This window comes from Macaca fascicularis, chromosome 8, assembly GCF_037993035.2.
Source record: "Macaca fascicularis isolate 582-1 chromosome 8, T2T-MFA8v1.1".
NCBI classification, from domain to species: domain Eukaryota; kingdom Metazoa; phylum Chordata; class Mammalia; order Primates; family Cercopithecidae; genus Macaca; species Macaca fascicularis.
In genome coordinates this window covers 91264871-91285504 of record NC_088382.1, presented here as the reverse complement: position 1 = coordinate 91285504, position 20634 = coordinate 91264871, and the positions used below count along the sequence as shown (strand labels likewise).

Here is a 20634-nt window from a genome sequence, read left to right as displayed (position 1 = left end):
ACAGTGACATAACAGGCTTGCAAAAAGATTTTTTGTAAATTATTTGCCAGCGTGAACTTTATACAATGAAACTATGTTTGAAAATGCCAGTAGTATAATTTCTACTAGTTTTCAAGAAAGGATGACCACCAAAATTTTGGTGAAGTCCAGATTCTCTTCATTAATGCTTAGCGAGTATTTCCTTCAAACAGCATTGAGGCCAAGGTCATATAATATTGAATTAGTTTTTTCATGTGATTCTCCTTATTTTGCATTGCTTCATTTACATAGCAATCCTTCAACATTGTGATGAAAGATGATAGTAATTTGATGAACAAACATTCCATTTTCTCCACGTCAGCAAGAGTAACTCTTAGGTATCAAGATAAAGATAATTTCTTTAAGAACTGAACAGTTGTTTACATTCCTGTTTATACTGCAGAGCACGAGTTTTGGGCCTCTGCATTCAATTTCTGGACAGTTTATCATCCAGAAAGAGTTCTCTACCCTACACGAGACGAAACCTAGTGGATATACATTGAGCTGCTTTTAAGGGCAATATCTCTCAGGTAAGAAACTGCCAAGCCTTGTTACTCTTAACAAGTGATCATATGAAATGTCTTCCTTTGAATTCAACTACCTTCTCACATCTTACTTGTCTCATTGCTGTTTAAGTTACCAAGGTCCTTTACTATAGGTTACTACTATTCTTGTTTATATTAACTCATTAAAAGAGCCAATAGTTGTTTCTAGAAAATTTCAGCTATGCCATTTCTCCAGCGATGACCAGGCACTGAATATGCTGATATAGAAGATGATGCTACTGGCCCACAAATATATCCTTCAAATTTTGTTGTTGTTGTTGTTGTTTACAGGCGTGCTAGTGTACTCTCACTAACCCATCTAAGAACAGTTTCCTTCAGGGATTGTATTGAATACGTAATTACTTTGTATCTAACAATAAATTAATCTGAACAAAAATCCCTTCCTTAATGGACCCTGGACTTTGCTCACTAGGAACATATATCTGTATTTGTCAGGGTGGCTGTGTTTGGGTGAAATTGTTCTGAAAGGTAACAGAACCAGCAGCTCCTGCAGTTTCCTGTGCTGGAAACAATCTTTTTCCTGATCTTCCTGTGGCTGTCTTCTCGTCATTCAGCTGACAGCTCAATTGTCTACCTTCTTTGACGGACTTTCCCAGATTGCCCCATCTACTACTCCAACCCTCACAGTGGCCATTACATCAGAGTACCCCATTCTGTTGGCTCTGAAACATAGCACTACCTGTGATTGGCTTATTTCATGTTTCATACACAAGGTCTCCTTGTATATGACCTTCTCCAGTACTAGAATGTAAGCTCCATGAGAGCATGCAAATGCCTCCCCTGGCTGGCTCACTGTTGAATCCCCATTGGTTAGCACAATGCCTGATCACATGTTGAATAAATAAGCAAAGCTTGCTGTTAGTATGGTACTCTAAAACTGCACAGCCCAAGAGAAGTATAATGTAAGCCACAGATACAATCTAAAATTTTCTTGTAGCCACATTAGGAAAGTAAAAAAGAAATAAGTTAAATTAATTTTGTAATATATTCGATTTAACCTAACATATCTAAAATGTTGTCATTTCAACATGTAATCAATGTAAGAAAATTAATAATATAGTATACATTTTTACATTGTCTTCAAAATCTGGTATATATTTTATACTAACAGTTCATCTCAATTCATCTAAATTTTCTTCTGAAACACTTGTCCAATATTTAGATTTCATAAAATTTACAATGAAAAAGCAGATTGGCATAGTCACATTGGTTCAAACATATTTAAAAGTTTTTCAATAACTGAATTGAGGATCATTTCTTACATTTTAATTAAAATTAACTAAAATTAAAAGTTCAATTTCTCAGTCATACTAGCCACATTTTAAGAGCCACATGTGACCAGAGATTACACTACCAGACAGTCAATCTCTAAAACAATAATTCACAGTAAAAAAGTCATGAAATCAACCTAAGTGTCCATCAATGGATGACTGGATAAAGACAATGTGATATATATTTACCATGGAATATCACTCAGCCATAAAAAGGAATGAGATCATTTCTTTTGCAGCAATATAGGTAAAACTGGAGACCATTATCTTAAGTGAAATAAATCAGAAACAGAAAGTCAAATACCACATATTCTCACTTATAAGTGGGAGCTAAACAATGTGTACACACAGACATGCAGAGTGGAATAATAGACAACTGGAGACTCCAAAAGGTGGGAAGGTGGGAGGGGGCAAGGGATAAGAAATTACCTATTGGGGCTGGGCACGGTGGCTCACGCCTGCAATCCCAGCACTTTGGGAGACTGAGGCGAGTGGATCACCTGAGGTCAGGAGTTCGAGACCAGCCTGGCCAACATGGCAAAACCCCGTCTCAACTAAAAATACAAAAAAAGAAAAAAGAAAAATTGGCCGGGCACGGTGGCTCACGCCTGTAATCCCAGCACTTTGGGAGGCCAAGGTGGGTGGATCACGAAGTCGGGAGATTGAGACCATCCTGGTGAACACCGTGAAACCCCGTCTCTACTAAAAATACAAAAAATAAAAATAAAAAAAAATTAGCCGGGCGTGGTGGTGGGCGCCTGTAGTCCCAGCTTCTCAGGAGGCTGAGGCAGGAGAATGGCGTGAACCTGGGAGGCAACGGAGCTTGCAGTGAGCGGAGAGTGCACCACTGCACTCCAGCCTGGGAGACAGAGCGAGACTCTGTCTCAAAAAGAAAAAGAAAAAAGAAAAATTATCCAGGCATGGTGGTGGGTGCCTGTAATCCCAGCTACTAGGGAGGCTGAGGTAGGAGAATCGCTTGAATCCGGGAGGCAGAGGTTGCAGTGAGCCAAGATCGTGCCACCGCATTCCAGCCTGGGCAATAAAGTCAAAACTCCATCAAAAAAAGAAGAAAGAAAAGAAAGAAAGGAAAGAAAGGAAGGCAGGCAGGCAGGCAGGCAGGCAGGCAGGAAGGAAGGAAGGAAGGAAGGAAGGAAGGAAGGAAGGAAGGAAGGAAGGAAGGAAGGAAAGAAGGAAAGAAGGAAAGAAATTACCAATTGGGGGCCGGGCGCGGTGGCTCAAGCCTGTAATCCCAGCACTTTGGGAGGCCGAGACGGGCGGATCACGAGGTCAGGAGATCGAGACCATCCTGGCTAACACAATGAAACCCCGTCTCTACTAAAAATACAAAAAATTAGCCGGGCGAGGTGGCGGGCGCCTGTAGTCCCAGCTACTCGGGAGGCTGAGGCAGGAGAATGGCGTAAACCCGGGAGGCGGAGCTTGCAGTGAGCCGAGATAGCGCCACTGCACTCCAGCCTGGGCGACAGAGCGAGACTCCGTCTCAAAAAAAAAAAAAAAAAAAAAAGAAATTACCAATTGGGTACAATATACACTATTTGGGTGATGGTTACACTAAAAGTCCAGACTTTATTACTACTCAATATACATAGGTAACAAAAATGCACATGTAGTCCTAAATCTATAGAAACAAAAATTTTTAAAAACCAAATTGCAGTGTTACAATACACAAAGTATGTATTCAAATTCAATCATTTAAAAACCTGTCTGAAGAAAATTAATTTAAAACATTATCAAAAACATCCCTCTATTAAGATTTGTCACTTTTAGTTACTTTCCATCTGAACGGTCTTATTCAATGGGAAACAGGTGGATCACTAAAAGCAAGCCTACCTGATGGCACATCACCACAGTCTATGTATCTATGCAACAGTCCAGAGTAGATGAGCGTTATTACTGTGCCATTAACAAATGCAAAACCTAACTTTATCAGGCTTTCATAGCAACTTGCTTTCCTACAGAAAATCCTGTTGCTTACAGAATTTCCTGCCACAAACATTTTTGGGAAGCCCTCAGGATACTTACACTGGCTTGTGAATCAATCATATGCTCAGCAGGTACTGTTCAGTGGGATACACAGTGTGGCAATACATCACTCTGAAATATTTCAGTTTCTTTTTTTTCCCCCTAAATCTGGGTAAGTTCGTGGGAATTTGCAGCACACGCGAACATCTTCCATCATTCTTGCATGGGGCAAAGGGAATTGAAAACCACGATTACTTTAGAAAACTAGTTTCACAAATTGGTGACTGTATTAAAGAAGGATATTGGTTTTGGTAGCATGCGACCACACCATTTCTGATCTGAATAAATTCGGAACTTATGACACAGTTCAGAAATTGAATGCACTTTCTCAGTATGAGGAAAGTATTTTAGAATGAGGCCCATTTTTCAAAGGATCTGTGGAAATCGATGCTATGCTCTCATTTAGGAGATGGAAAGAGTGAGGTTACATTATCATTTTGATGAAATCTACAGTCCAGATTACTGATGGATGAATTGAAAGTACTTTTTTATTCATATAAAGCATTTGAAATCAGAAATCTGGAGTACTTTTAAATCCCATTACTTATTTTGTTTTCATTGCCAGGTAATTCCTGAGACAGTACTGCCCCAAAGAGCCTTTGCAATTATGTAAGAATCTCCGAGGCAGTTCTTATGTTCCGCAATTCAAAAGAACCACATAACTGCAATTTAAATACCTCCTCCCCCAAAATAAGGTCAAAGTTTATCTCAAAATAATTTCCCCTTTCTACACTGGGACAAATATGTATAGGAATAATAGAAAATATGTATGGCAATTTCTCAATTCAAAAGAACCACATAACTACAATTTAAATACCCTCCCCCAAAATAAGGTCAAAGTTTATCTCAAAATAATTTCCCCTCTCTACACTGGGATAAATACGTATAGGAATAATAGGGGGAAATTCAGTGCACTGAGCATTAAGCTGTCAAAACAGGAATGTTTAAAATATCCTGTTAGTGGTTTAAAAATAATTTGTACTCTAAGTCCAATGACTATTTGCCAGGGAGAACCAAAGTTGAGAAATGTCTATTAAAAACATGACTCAGAGAAAAAAATGCACAGGCTGGTAATGAAGGAAATGATTGGCTATCATTCCCAATTGGTCATTCCTAAGATCACATGTTCTGAGCACCTTTAAAAGGAAGTTATCTGGACTCCAGAGGGTCACAGCACTCTCTTGAAAACTGCAGCTTCCTTCTCACCTTGAAGAATAATCCTAGAACTTACAAAATGTGTGATGCTTTTGTAGGTACCTGGAAACTTGTCTCCAGTGAAAACTTTGATGATTATATGAAAGAAGTAGGTAAGGAAATGCATTGTGGAATGACTGGATTTATAATATTTTCTTTTGGGAACAAGAGTTTATAGCTGTGTTTATAGCAATGTCTGGAAGCCCTGGCCAGAAATGAAAATGCTGCTTTCTATAGAAAGGCTGCACACATAGCAAGTGATAATCATTTGTTTATAGAGAAATTCTGAACCAAAGCTACAACTAATGCTTCCTGAAGGTGTACCAATATTAAAAAGTGTCTAAATTGAATGTTTATGGCCTTTAAAAATGATAAGATTTGACTTTAATTGCAAAACTTGGGTATCCTTGGTTTACTTAGCTCTTTGCCTATTTCTCTTTCATCCCCTTTTGCATATAAAATAAGCAATAACTTGGAAAAAAGTTAGTATGCAATAATTTTCATTTGAAACTGAAAGCACTCTAGTTCCCTTAATGCAATGTTCTTTTTCAATAACTGTATGTTAGCCAATTATTTTCTTGTCTCAATGTTAATCTATTAAAATATGTGGTTGTTTTATGATAGACAAAAATTTTAATTTCAGAAATATGTTTCTTAAACAACTTAAATACTTCCTTTGACTAGAAATGACATAGGATGCCATAGAATTATCAACCAATTTAAAAGGAGAATGTTACGTACATAACATACCTCTTCTTTGATAGTAGAGGTGTTTAATTTTTTAGATGCTATTAACATTGTCAGCATGTCATTGGATGAACGCCTCTCAGATAACAATGGAGGCAAAGTAGAAGAGACAACGTCTCTCTCAGGCAGCTTCTACTTTGAAAGCCTTTCTCCCTCAACCCCATGCATGACAGTCCATGAAAGTCAGAACTGGGGTTAGCAAACTGGGGAGGAATTTTATGCAATCTTAGGGTTTAAAACGTAATTATTAAATCTCAAAACACTTAACCCTCCTGTAAATTATACAGTATATACTTTTTTGCTTGTCTGTAACTATGTTTCTTGTTTTTAGATGATAGGAAAATTGGTGACTTTAGCATGAGAGAGACTTTCTAGGATAAACTAGAGTGATTCAATAAACTAATTAATATGCACGGATGCAGAAATGCCAGGATTTGGGGTCATTTAACTATTTATTTTTAGAAAAATTTTATACTTTTAATATTTATATTTTCTAATAACACTGTGTATTTAAATTATAAAGGACTGATGATAATTAAAGTCAATAAAACACCTTCTGCATGAAATTGAGGATGAGTGAACAGGTATTGTTTTCATCAGTCACATAAAAGCAAAATCAAGCAAATGGAGACTATGGTTTTTCCCAAGGTCAGCCATTCTAGAATCACACTCAGTTTTGCCTCCATTCACGAAGCAGACTCACTCCATACATTTAATGTTATATTTTGTAACAGAGCCAGGACTTGAAGACACACCTGTGGCCATTTTTCAGACAGCCAGTGAAATCAGAGCCTCAGAATTACTTATTTTGCACCATGTGTCTCTCCCAGTTCTTCCCAATTTCTAACCTTTGGTTGCCTTTAGTCAAAGAAAGAGTTTAGATTTACATGCACATGTTTAAAAAATTCAACACATCTATGACTAATAAATTCTGCATGACATACACAGTGACAGCAAGTTACTGCTATGTTTGGCTGTAAATTATTCATTCCATACCTTGCACAAGACAATATATTCTCCTTTTTAAGAAAGAAAAGTTCACAACTTAGGTGATTGGAAATCTAAGTATTGGCTTCTAACCTATTCTAAACTAAGAAACATTGATTTCTTAAATGTTAAAGTTTTCACAATTTGATGACTAGTCCCTTTTTAAATATCCCCTATAAATTATTAGGAATGATATCACCATTCTAAAATGTTATAAATGTAGGAAACATTTTGCCTTTTGTATAAATTCATCAAAATCTTCATCTCATGGTGGAGTAATTTGAGAAAGAAGCACAGAAAAGTAGACTTGGCAACAAATGCTATGAAATGTGACTTTTGTACACTCAAAACTGACAAACATTTAACTAAATAACTCTACATTAACCCCCAAAATTCTGTTGAAAATTCTGTCTTTGTGCCTTCTTAAATGTAATATTGAGTATCTAAGATGGAATGGTCAACTATTTTATTAAGAGAGAAAAACAATAGTGGCTAACATTTTAAATATATATCTTCCCAAAGATTTTTGTTGAAAATAAACAATGGGTCTCCTGAGAAGGTGTATCCAGACCAGAGAAAGGGAAATTTAAAGAATAGGCCTATACCTATTGTTTCTCAGAGGTTGTGTGTGTGTGTGTGTGTGTGTGTGTGTGTGTGTGGTTTTGTGTGTGTGTGTGTGTGTGTGTTTAAGTATTAACCTGATTTTATCTGCAAGCGCTATTTAAATTAAGGCCTTTAAGAAACTCACTGTGTCTTTTTCCTCTTACACATGCACCTGTGGGCAGACACACATTGTCTGGCTTGGCTAAGTATGTGACAGAAAATGTCAACCTGACATCTTTTCTATTCCTAACTGTAGGAGTGGGCTTTGCCACCAGGAAAGTGGCAGGCATGGCCAAACCTAACATGATCATCAGTGTGAATGGGGATGTGATCACCATTAAATCCGAAAGTACCTTTAAAAATACTGAGATTTCCTTCAAACTGGGTCAGGAATTTGACGAAGTCACCGCAGATGACAGGAAAGTCAAGGTGAGAAATAAGGAACTGGCACAGAGTACATGCCTGGTTTCTAAATCACCACTGCTTATTAGAAATCATTTTATGATAAAAGGAGGAAAACCATTCTATCATAAGCCAAAGATCCCTGAACTCCTACATCTAAACCGTGTTTCCTTACATATAGAGTTGGTGAATTTTTCCCCATTTTCTTAAGTTGCCCTCATGTTAAAAAATTATTATTATTTTTAGAGACAGGGTCTCACTCTGTCAACCAGGCTGCAGTGACATGGCTCAATCATATCTCACTACAGCCTTGAATTCCTGGGCTCAGGTGTTTCTCCCACTTCAGCCTCCGGAGTAGCTGGTAACACAGCTGTGTGCCATCACACCCAGCTAATTTTTTAATTTTTTTGTAGAGACAGAATTTTACTATGTTGCCCAGGCTGGTCTCAAACTCCTGGCCTCAAGCAATCCTCCTGCCTTGGCCTCCCTAAGTGCTGGAATTACAGTTGTGAGCCACCACACCTGGCCTGTCTCCATATTAACAAAAAATGATTAACATAATTTATTTGAGTCATACAATACATAGAGTATTTCAAGTAAATTAAAATATTACAATAATGTAAGAGAATGTTTAGAAAAATGGAAGAAAGAAATAGAGAAACCACCCATACTACTATCATCTCAATGTAAATTTCTTTTTTATATTCCTTCACAGTATTTTTCCAATTATGTAATTTGTATAACACTCTGGGCATAACGTATCTATAAGTGGTTACGTTGTTGGTTTTGAGACTCATTTTTTTTCTTGTTGCAATATATTCTTGTCATTTAGAATTACTAATTACCTCAAAATATTCCTTTGAACAAAGACACCGTATTATAAATTTTATTTTCTGCCTCCATATGCAAATTGTAATCACATTTTCTTATGCCTACAGAGCACCATAACCTTAGATGGGGGTGTCCTGGTACATGTGCAGAAATGGGATGGAAAATCAACCACCATAAAGAGAAAACGAGAGGATGACAAACTGGTGATCGTGAGTATCTTCTGGCTACTTAAATCTGGATCTTACTGCTAGGTCATCTCATGATCACTATTCCACTTAAGGAAACAGATTTTCCTTTTGATTATCTAAAACAGAAAGATGATTGTATTGGAATTATGCTTCCACTCTGTCATTTGCCCTTCATGCTTTTGAGCTCAACAAGGGCATGCTGTCTTCTAGGAAGCATTCTCTGCCTGCTTCCAGGCATCCTAAGGCTGTCTCCAGTGATGCCCCCACCACACTATATTATCTATCTCTGCTTATGTTTCTCACTCACCATACAGATTTTAAGGCACCTGGAGGGGAAAACTTGTATTTTCCTGGTCTTTGTAACTCCCTATCTTATTACAACATATGGGTACATACATAGGAGTCCAGAAATGAATATCTTTTGAATGAATATTGTTTTATTCCCAACATTGAGAGATACAATAAATAAATCCATAGTTTAGTCCCGGTGATTGACCAAGAATTGTTTTCTGTGTCTAGGAATGCATCATGAAAGGCGTCACTTCCACCAGAGTTTATGAGAGAGCATAAGCCAAGAGGCATTGACCTGGACTGAAGTTTGCATTGAACTCTACAACATTCTGTTGGATATATTGTTCAAAAAGATGTTGTTGTTTTCCATGATTTAGCAAGCAACTAATTTGCTGCCAAGCTGATTTTATTCAATATGGTTATGCTAGTTAAATAAACTTTTTGTAGATTTAGAAAGTGATATAATGATGTATTCATTGTGCTTATGATATATTCTTAGTCATAATTGAGTGAAGGAAATGGGAAATTTGCATTATTGTTTTGTTCTGATATAAATAATAAAATCTTTCATAATAATTCAAGGTAAAGAGGGATATCTATGAATTTCCCTAGGTAGGAGATAACAAGTATGTACCATTACTAAATATTAAATCTTTCTTTATCATAGCTATAGTTAAGTAGGTGTATCTCAGAAACCTATGGTAGTTTTACATGTAGTGAAATTGTCCACAGCCAGCTGGCCCAAGTGCTCACGTTTTATACCTGCTCTGTCTTAGTGCATTGCAAGAGAGGAGTATATACAGTAGTTCCCCCTTATCCACAGGGTTACATTCCAAGACCCCCAGTGGGTGACTGAAACCACAGATAGTACCAAATCCTATATATACTATGTTTTTTTCTATACATATATACCTACAATAAAGTTTAATTTTTAAATTAGGCACCATAACTAATAAAACAGAACAGTTATAACAATATACTATAATGAAAGTTATGTGTATGTGATCTCTCTTTCTCTCTCTCTCTCAAAATATTTTGAATATCTCTCCAGAATTCAGTGCAAATAATTCCATCATATTCATTTCAGAAAAGTGACAATAGCCTTGTACATGAGTAGATTCAAATTTTATTGCCATGGTTTCCAAACTTTTCTTTTTCTCACCAGTAAAATTTTTGATTCAAATAAAATATCCAAGGGATTTCAGCTTATAAAATACACAAAAGTGATAATGAGTTTCCCAAGGTACTGTGTGTGTGAATGTGCATGTCTGTGTATGTGTCATCTGTATGTTTTTCCCACCTCTTGTAGAAGTTACAAAGCACCTTTCCAGATTATTGAGATTTCCTGTACATAGACTGAAATTTACAAATCACATGCTTACATTTAATAGTAAGACAAAATCTGCCGAAGTATATGTTGCTGTTAATATAATTCTGTTTGTGATTCTCTTTTTAAAAATAAGTCCAAAGGTTTTCATTTTCTGCATACTTATCCTATACATAACACTACGATATGGAGAGGCCAGAAGAGGTGGACTAGTTCCCTGACTATAAGCATTTATTTTTCTATAAGAACATAGAGTTAGACTCTCACTTTGGGTTTGAGGAAACTTAAATAGAGAAGATGTATAAGCATATGTTAGGACAATTCTTGGTAAACAAATATTTATTAAGCACTAATGATGGCGCCAGGCACTTGGCAAGCTTTAAATCATTTGTCATCAAAATAATCTGATGGGAGGATTTGGATTTCTGTTTACAGATAAAGAAATTGAGGCACAGAGCTTAACATCATAAAACCAAGTAAGAAATAGATATAAGAATCTGAAATTCAAGAGAGCTATCCTGTCTTGAATATAGACCTGGAAGCCGTAAGTGTCCAAGTGGTAACTTCAGTCAGAAAATGTCATAAAGTGAATCTGAAGAGGATTCTGGAAGATGGCAGAGTAGGATGAGCAGGAATATGTCTTCCTACCTAGACAAAAAATGCACAGGCAGAATCTGTCTAATGCATCTATTTTGAAACTCTGAAATCTATTGAATCCTTGCAATATTCAGGGGAAGTTTTGGATGGTAAGTTGCAGTTAATTTTGGTCAATTTCAGCTCTTAATCCAGTTGCAGATACTCACACTCACCCACAACCCTCATAGGAGACAGCTGTGCACATGTCCCTGGAGCAGCTTGCAGTCATCTTGCAGGAACTAGGATGGGAAGTAAGAACCAAGTTTTCCAAATGTTATGGATCTGTGTTTTGATTAATGATTGCTGCTTCTCATCACAGAAGTGCAGACACATTGGCCAGCAGCTATTGTTGCGCACACACACACACACACACACACAACACCCCTTATTGTTGTAAGTCATTTCTTCTTGGGCTGAAGTAGCTTCCAGTGTATTTAAAAAGTCAGCTCCTTCCCTACATCCCACATCATATATGTTTTTCTTTTTTCCTTTTAAGCTCCAGACATTAAAGACTAGGACATTAAAGCAACCACATATGCGACGAAAATTAAAAAGTCAGTATGCATACGTAAGGAAGTCACAGGCTCAGAAAAAACCTGAGAAGACCTTAAGTTTATTCCTTAGGCTAACTCTGAAGATAGATAGCCTACAACAATAAAAAATTAAACAAAACAAAAACAGCAGTTCCTCAAGTGGGGAAGAATCTGATTACCAGAGTTATCACAATATTAGATTCAGATATTTAGTTTTCAACAAAAAAAAATCACAAGACATATAAAGTAACGGGAAAGTATGGCCCATTCAAAAAGTAAATTAATACACCAACAAAAACTCTTCTTGAGAAAGACCAGATGGTAACCTATTAGACAAAGACTTTAAAATTACTTCCTTAAATATGCTCAAAGAATTAAAGGATGATGTAGAGAAAGTCAAGAAAATGAGGAATAGACAAAAGAAATTATCAGTAAATAAATAGAAAACCAAAGAGTAAACCAATGGAAAATCTAGAGCTGAAAAGTACAACAATGGAAATAAAAAATCCACTAGCAGGATTCAAAGACATATTTGAGCAGATAGCAAAAAGAATCAGTGCCATTGAAGACAGGGCAATGAAAATTACTGAGTTTGAGGAACTTTTTTTTAAAAAATCAAGAAAAATGAACAGAGCCTAAGGAACATGTGGGACACCATCAAACAGACCAACATATGCATTGAGAGAGTCTCAGAAGGATAAGAGAGAGAAAGAGGCAGAGAGAATAAGAAATAATGACCAAAAACTTCCCAAATTTGGTGAAAGGCATGACTATAAACATCAAAGAGGCTCAACAAATTTCAACTAGAATGAACTCAAAGAGACCCATATTGAGATACATTCTAATCAAACAAAAAGCCAAAGATGAGAGAATCTTGAAAGCAGCAAGAGAGAAGCAACTCACCATATTCAAGGGATTCTTAATAAGATTATCAGCAGATTTTTTTATTGGAAACTTTGGATGTCAGAAGGCATTAGGCTGATAATATATTCAAAATGCTAAAATGAAAGAAACCTGTCAACCAAGAATCCTGTATTAGGCAAAACCATCTTTCAAAGTGAAGGTACAATTAAGACTTCCCCAGAAAAAAAAAGCTGAAGGAGTTTGTTACTCTTAGACCTACCCTACAAGATGCCCTACAAATGCGAAAGGAAGTCCTGCAGGTTGAAATGAAAGAACACTCCATAGTAACTTAAAGCCATATGAAGAAATAAAGATCTTGATAAAGGTAAATATGTGAGCAATTCTAAAATCTAGTATTGTAGTAACAACAGTTTGTAACTCCACTTTTTATTTTCTACATTATTTAAAAGACTATACATTTTTAGTCTAAAACTGAAAATATTTAGATTTTTAGTCTAAAAACTAACATTATTTTAGCTTTGGTTTGTGACTCTATATTTTGTTTTTTACATAAAGAAACTGATGCATTTTTAACATTATGGTTTTTGTCTTTGGACACACAATGTATGAAACTGTAATTTTGTGACATGAATAATTGAACCAGATAGGAGAGAATTGTAAATAAGCAGAATGTTTATATGTTGCTGAAGTTAAATTGGTATAAATTCAAATTAGAGTGTTATAACTTTAGGGTGTTAAATATAATCCCCATGGTAACCAGAAAAATATAGCTATAGAATATACACAAAAAGGAATAAGAAGCAAATTAAAGTGTTCATATAAAACAACCAAGTAAACACAAAATAAGACAGTAATGCAGAAGACGAAATGCAAAAAGTTATAATGCATATAGTAAACAAACAGCAAATGACAGAAGTAAGTGAATGGATTAAACTCTCCAATCAAAAGGTAGAGATTGTCAGAATAAAGTTTTAAAAAATGATCCAACTGTACACTGTCTACAAAAGACTTATTTTAGACCCAAAGACAAAAATAGATTGATAATAAAAGAATGGAAAAATAAATTTCATGCAAATGGTAACCAAAAGAGAACAGGGATTGGTATACTAATATCAGAAGAAATAGACTTCAAATTAAAAAAAATTACACACAAGAGACAAAGAAGGGCTATATATATCAAGGAAAGTTTCGGTACATCTAGAAGGTATAACAATTATAAATATTTACTCACCTAATGACAATAAAAACCAAACAGAAAAACAAACATTTCTACAGTAATAGTTGGAGATTTCAGTAATACCCTCTTCCTCCAACCCCCATGAATACAACAACCAGACAGAAGACAAGTAAATAAATAGAGGATTTAAACAACACAGTAAACCAGCTAGATACAACAGACATATATAGAACACTCCACCAAATAACAGCAGCATACACATTCTTCTTAACTGTAAATGAAAAGTTTCCCAAGATAGACCATATGTTAGGCCACAAACTAAGTCTCAATAGATGTTACAGGATAGATAATATGCACAGTATCTTCATGAAGTCAATAACAAGTAAAACTAAAAAATTCACAAAATTGTGCAAATTAAGCAATACTCTTAAAAAAAACTTTTAAGATCAAGGGTACAAGTTCAAGTTTCTTACATCAGTAAACTTGTGTTATTGGGGTTTGTTGAACAGATTATTTCATTAGCTAGATATTACGCCTAGTACTCATTAGTTATTTTTCCTGATCTTCTTTCTTCTCTCACCCTCCACCCTCTGAAAGGCCCCAGTGTGCATTGTTCCCCTATATGTGTCCATGTGCAACACACTTTTAATATGTGAATCAAAGAATTAATCAAAAGGGAAGTGTGAAAAGACTTAGAATTGAATAAAAATGAAAACACAACATACCAAAACTTATGGGGTACAGTGAAAGTAGTGCTCTGGAGGAAATGTAGAGCTATAAATACTTAAATTAGCAAACAAGAAAGATCTCAAACAAAAAATGTAACTTTACAACTTAATGAACTGAGAAAGAACAAAATAAACTCAAAGCTAGCAGAAGTCAGAAAATAATAAAAATTGGAGCAGAGATATACAAAATAGAGATATAGAAAACAGTAGGAAAAAATCAATGAAACCAAGTTAGTTCTTTGAAAAGATTAAAAAAAATTGACAGAGCCAGGTGCAGTGGCTCACGCATGTAATCTCAGCACTTTGGGAGGCCAAGGTGGGCAGATCACTAGAGGTCAGGAGTTCAAGACCAGCCTGGCCAACATGATGAAATGCCATCTTTACTATGTGTGTGGAGGCACACACCTGTAGTCCCAGCTACTTGGGAGGCTAAGGCTGGACAATCGCTTGAACCTGGGAGGCTGAGGTTGCAGTGACCCAAGATTACACCATTGCACTCCAGGCTGTGTGACAGTGAGACTCCATCTCAAAAAAAAAAAAAAAAAAAAAAAAATTGGCAGATTTTTAGATAAATGGACTAAGAAAAAAAAGAGGGAAAACTCAAATTATTAAAATCAGAAATGGAAGTTAGCATATTACTACCAATTCTACAGAAATAAAAATAATTAGAAGAGAGAACTCTGAAAAATTGCACACAAATGAAATAACCTTATGAAATGGACAGATTTTGAGAAACACAAAACTTATCAAGATTAAATTATAAAGAAATAAATTTAAAAATCTGAACAGACCCATAGCTAGCAAGGAAATTAAATCAAAAAATCTTTCAATAAAGAAAATCCCTCGACCTCCTGGCTTCACAGGTGAATTTTGCCAACTATTTAAAGAATAACTAACATCAATTCTTCTCAAAGGTTTTTCAAACTATTGAAGAGAAGGAGACACTTTCTAACTCATTATATGAAACCAGCATTATCCTGATACCAAATCTAGATGGAGACACTACAAGAAAATAAAACTACAGAGTAATATCCCTTAGGAACATTGATGCAAAATCTTCAAGAAAGTACCAGCAACACAACTAAGCAGGATTTATTCCTGGAATTCAAGGATGGCTCAAAATATAACAATTGAAATATAACAATTGATTGACATAATACATTCTATTAATACAGTGAAGGACCAAAAAACACAGTCATTTCAATTGATGCAGAAAAAGCATTTCACAAAATTCAACACCCTTTCATGATTAAAAAAAAAAATTCTCAAAAAACTAAGAATGAAAGGAAACTACTTCAACATAATAAAGGCCAATTATGACAAGCCCATAGCAAACATCATACATAATGCTGAAATACCTGAAGGCTTTTTCTTTCAGATCAGGATCAAGGCAAGCCTGCCAGCTTTCACCACTTCTGTTCAGCATAGTACTGGAAGTCTTAGTTAGAGCAATTAGTCAAGAAAAATAAATATAAGTGATCCAAGCTGGAAAGAAAGAAGTAAAATTGTCTCTGCATATGATCTGATCTTATGTGTAAAAACCCTAAAGATTCCACACAAAATACTATTAGAAAGAATAGCAAAGTTTCAGGTATAAAATTAACATAAAAATCAGTTATAATCCTATACACTAACAATAAGCAACATAAAGGAAATTATGAAAAGAATTTCATTTACAATATCATCAAAAATAATAAAATATTTGGGAATTATTCAATGTGACGAAAAACTTGTACAATGAAAACTGCAAAATTTTGCTGAAATAAATTAAGACATAAATAAATGGAAAGACATCCCATGTTTATGAATTGGAAGACTCAATACTGGTAAGATGTTAATACTACCCAAAGCAATCTACAGATTTAATGTAATCCTTTTCAAAATTTCAATGACATTTTTCACAGAAATAGAAAAATCTATACTAAAATTCATAAAATTTCAAAGGACCCCAAATGGCCAAAATGATCTTGAAAAAAAACGTGTTTGGAGGTATCAAACTCCCTGCTGTCAAAACTTATTTCAAAGCTTTAATAATCAAAACAGTGTGGTCTTGGCAGAAAGGTAGACACAAAGACTATCTTGGTCCATTTAGGCTATAATAAATCAACACAAACTGGGTAGCTACACATAATAGAAATTTATTTACCACAGTTCTTGAAGCTGGGAAGTCTAAGATTAAAGTGTTAATCAATGTCTGGGAAGGGTCCACTTACTGCCTTCTCATTGTGTCTTCACCTGGTGGAAGTGATAAGCTACTTCTCTGGGGTTTCCTTTATAAGGGCTTGAATCTCAATCAAGAGGGTTTCACTCTCATGATATAATCAACTCCAAAAGCCTTTTCCTCCTAATACCATCACCTTGGAGGTTAAGATTTCAACATATGAATTTTGGGGGCACACAAGCATTTAGACCATAGTAAAGAAGAAAACATAGAGCAAAATATTCATGCCATTGGATTTGGCAGTGATTTCCTGAATATGACACAAAAGGGACAGGCAACAAAAGAAAAAATAGTCAAGCTGTACTTTATGAAAGTTAAACATTTTGTACATCAAAAGACACTATCAACAGTGTGGAAAGGTAACCCATCTGTAGACCTGGAGAAAATATTTGTGAATCATATCTCTGAGAAGGGATTAATACCCAGAATAGCGAGGCACACTGGCTCATGCCTATAATCCCAGTTACTCACTTAGAGGGGGCAGTGAGCTATAATTCCACCACTGCATTCCAGCCTGGGCAACAGAGTGAGATCTCATCACTAAGGAAAAAAAAAAAAAAAAAAAAAAAAAAAAAAGAACATCTAGAGAACCTGTAAAACTCAACAAGAAGAAACAAACAATTTGATTTACAAAATGGGCCAAGAACTTGAATAGACATTTCTCCAACGAAGATATATAAGGTAGGGTGTGATGACTCACACCTATAATCCCAGCACTTTGGGAGGCTGAAGAGGGCAGATCCTTTGAGGCCATGAGTTTGAGACCAGCCTGGCCAACATAGTGAAACCCCATCTCTACAAAAAATACAAAAAAATTAGCTGGGCACGGTGGTGCATGCCTGTAGTTACAGCTGCTCAGGAGGCTGAGGCATGAGAATCTTTTGAGCCTGGGAGGCGGAGGTTGCACTGAGCTGAGGTCATGCCACTGTACTCCAGCCTGAGTGACAGAGAGATTCTGTCTCAAAAACAAAAAAAGGAGAAGAAGATATATATATGTCCAATAAGCACATGAAGAGATGCTCAACATCCCTGTGACTCTATGAATAAAATGATTTATATGTATATAAAAATTTATTTTTATCCATGGTTCTTAGCTCAGGACTCCCATAGCCTTATTATTTCATAAGTAGCTAGGTATTCAGCCTTCTGTCTTTGATCCCTGAAGCAGCTTCAGAAAAGTGTCAGAGCAATAAATGTGAAGGACAGCCTTTTGTTATAATATTGGCCTCAGAAAACAGAATCTCTGTCTCTCCCTCTGACTTTCTCTTGCCCGCCTTTCATCTGCTCCTTTTGTGATAGGCTAGGTAGGTCTCACTAATGGGGGCCTCCATTACAACTGTCCCAGCACTGACTGAGTAACAAGGTTAAACATTAAAAGATGACTGAGCCAGTGCCCTTATACAAAGGCTGGAGTGCAACAACGAGCCCACCAAGAAGTTTTGCCTAGTCTTTTCCTGCGCCTTGAAGCATGACAAGATAACGAAGGAATTATTAATAGGACTCTTTTAGGATTTAATAAGTTTCACTGGGGGTCTGAAGAAACTCCCCAGGCCTCCACAAACAAGTTTATTGGTGTCTAAAGGAACTCCCCAAACCTTTATGATTTAGCAAGAGACAAGATAAAGGTAATCACCCCAGCACCTAGACCCATTTAGATTAAGTAAACTTACTGAAGCTCCAGAAGAAGGTCTTCAGGACTCAGACCTTAGGTACAGATTAAAAGAAGTTGATCACTTATGTCTTTAGATGAATGCACACTTACACATAGACATATAGCTCAGAAGGTATAGAAGCTCTGGAAAGATTTGTAATTTGGAGTTGGTCTGGTGATAATTTCCAGGCCTTCTCCCTGTAACCAGTTACAGAAATAAAAACTTTCTTCCTCCCCACTTCTGCATCTTGTTATTGGGCCATAAGAAACGGCGGCTCAACCTTCAGTTTGGTCCAGGAACATTTTTTTCTCCCCAAGGCAGGTCATAAAAGCTAAAAATTTACTCTCCTCTTACCCTACCACTCTGTGTTGGAGCTGGCCATGAAAAAATGCTCTGACTTACCTTGTCTGATTGTAGGTCATCATAATAAAAGATCTCACAACAAAGATAATCTCTGGACCACTTGGCTTCACAGGTGAATTTTACCACACATTTAAAGAACTACACCAATCCTTCTCATATTTTTCCAAAGTGTTGGAGAGAAGGAAACCCTTTTTAATTCATTCTACTAGGCCAATATTATCCTGATAGTAAGGTCAGGCAGAGACACTACGAGAAAGGGGTCCTGCTCCACACCCTGGAGGAAGGAAATCTGCACAGGGAAACCAAGAAGAACTAAACAGGTAGGCCTTACTGGGTTTCCTCACTCAGTCTTTTGTATTATAATCATACTTTTTTGGTCCAATTACATTTCCACATTGTTGTCTATGTTTCAATCATGACTACCCAATGACATCTCCATAAAGTCTGAAGAGATGGGTTACAGAGGGCTTCCAGTAGCTGAACACAGGAGGTTTCTGGAGGGTGGAGTAGCTGGGGAGGCTTCATGCTCCTGACCCCATACCTCACCCTATGCATCTCTTCATCTGTATCCTTTGTAATATCCTTTATAACAAACCAGTAAACATAGTGTTTCCTTGAATTCTGTGAGCTGCTCTGGTAAATTAATCAAACCCCAGGAGGCGGTCATGGAAACCCCAACTTGAAGCTCATTGGTCAGAAGTTCCAGCGGCCTGGATTGCTACTGGTGTCTGAAGTTGGGGGCAGTCTTGTGGGATTGATCTTACCTCCAGGGAGATTGTGTCAGAATTGAATTGAATTAGAGGACACTCAGCTGGTGTCTGCTGTAGAACCTATTACTAGCTTATTGGTGGGGAGAAATCCCTACATATTTGGTCACAGAAGTTTTCAATGTTGATTGTTGTAGTATAAGAGCAGAGGAAAAATAGTTTGTGTTTTTTCCACTCAGAATCACTAATTATTAGGGAAATGCAAATCAAAACCACAATGAGATACCTTCTCACACCTGTCAGAATAACTACTATTACTAAAAATTGGAAAATAACAAGGGTTAGCAACGATGGAGAGAAATTGGAACCCTTGTATGCTGTTGGTAGAAATGTAAAATGGTACAGCCACTGTAAAACACAGTATGGCAGTTCCTCAAAAATTGAAAAATAGAATTACCGTGTGATTCAGCAATTCTACGTCTGCATGTATACCCCCAAAACTGAAAGCAGGGTCTTAAAGAGATATTTGTACACCCATGTTTACAGCAGGTTATTTGCAATAGTTAAAACATGGAAGCAACTCAAGCATCCGTGGACAGATGTATAGAAAGCAAAATGTAGTATATAGACACAATGAATTATTACTCAGTTTTAAAAAGAAGGAAATTCTGACATATGCTACAACACAGATGAACCTTGTGGACATGATGGTAAGTAAAATAAGCCAGTGATGAAAGGGCAAATACTGTATTTTTTCGCTTACATGAGGTACCTAGAGTAGTCAAAATCACAGATAGAAAGTATTAATAGAACCATGGTTTCCAGGGTCTGTGGGAAAAGGGGAATAGAAAGTTAACTATTTAACAGGCATAGAGTTTCAGTTTTGCGAGATGAAAAGAGTTCTGGAGATGGTTGGTGGTGATGGTTGCACAACAATGTGAATGTACTTAACACCATTGAGATGCATGCTTAAAATGGTTAAGATAGTACATATTTTGTGTATTTTACCACAATAACTCTCACACCAAAAAAAGGTGATAATATAACCAAAGGAGAAGGGAGAATTAAAAAAAGAGTTGAAGATGTACAAGTGGATGTCCCGGGCCCTTAAACCCAAATGTAAATGTATCATGAGCACTTCCTTCCACCCTCTCCCTTAAACTTGCTCCTCACCCTCTTTTCCACATCTCAGCAATGTCAGAATGTTCCATCTTATTTTTCATTTCAAAAATCTGAAAATCATTCTTGAATAATCCTCTTTCCTCACTCCATAACATTTATTTTATTT

At 36.3% G+C, this 20634-nt stretch overlaps 1 protein-coding gene across 1 annotated transcript; it reads left to right on the top strand.

Moving 5' to 3' along the window:
- The first annotated feature begins 5061 nt into the window (after window positions 1-5061).
- FABP4 (fatty acid binding protein 4) lies at window positions 5062-10115 on the top strand. The gene is made up of 4 exons (XM_005563621.5): window positions 5062-5202; window positions 7683-7855; window positions 8767-8868; window positions 9367-10115. Exons 1-4 carry the CDS (start codon window positions 5130-5132, stop codon window positions 9415-9417), a joined length of 399 nt encoding a protein of 132 aa, XP_005563678.1. The 5' UTR covers window positions 5062-5129; the 3' UTR covers window positions 9418-10115.
- Window positions 10116-20634: the final 10519 nt, after the last annotated feature.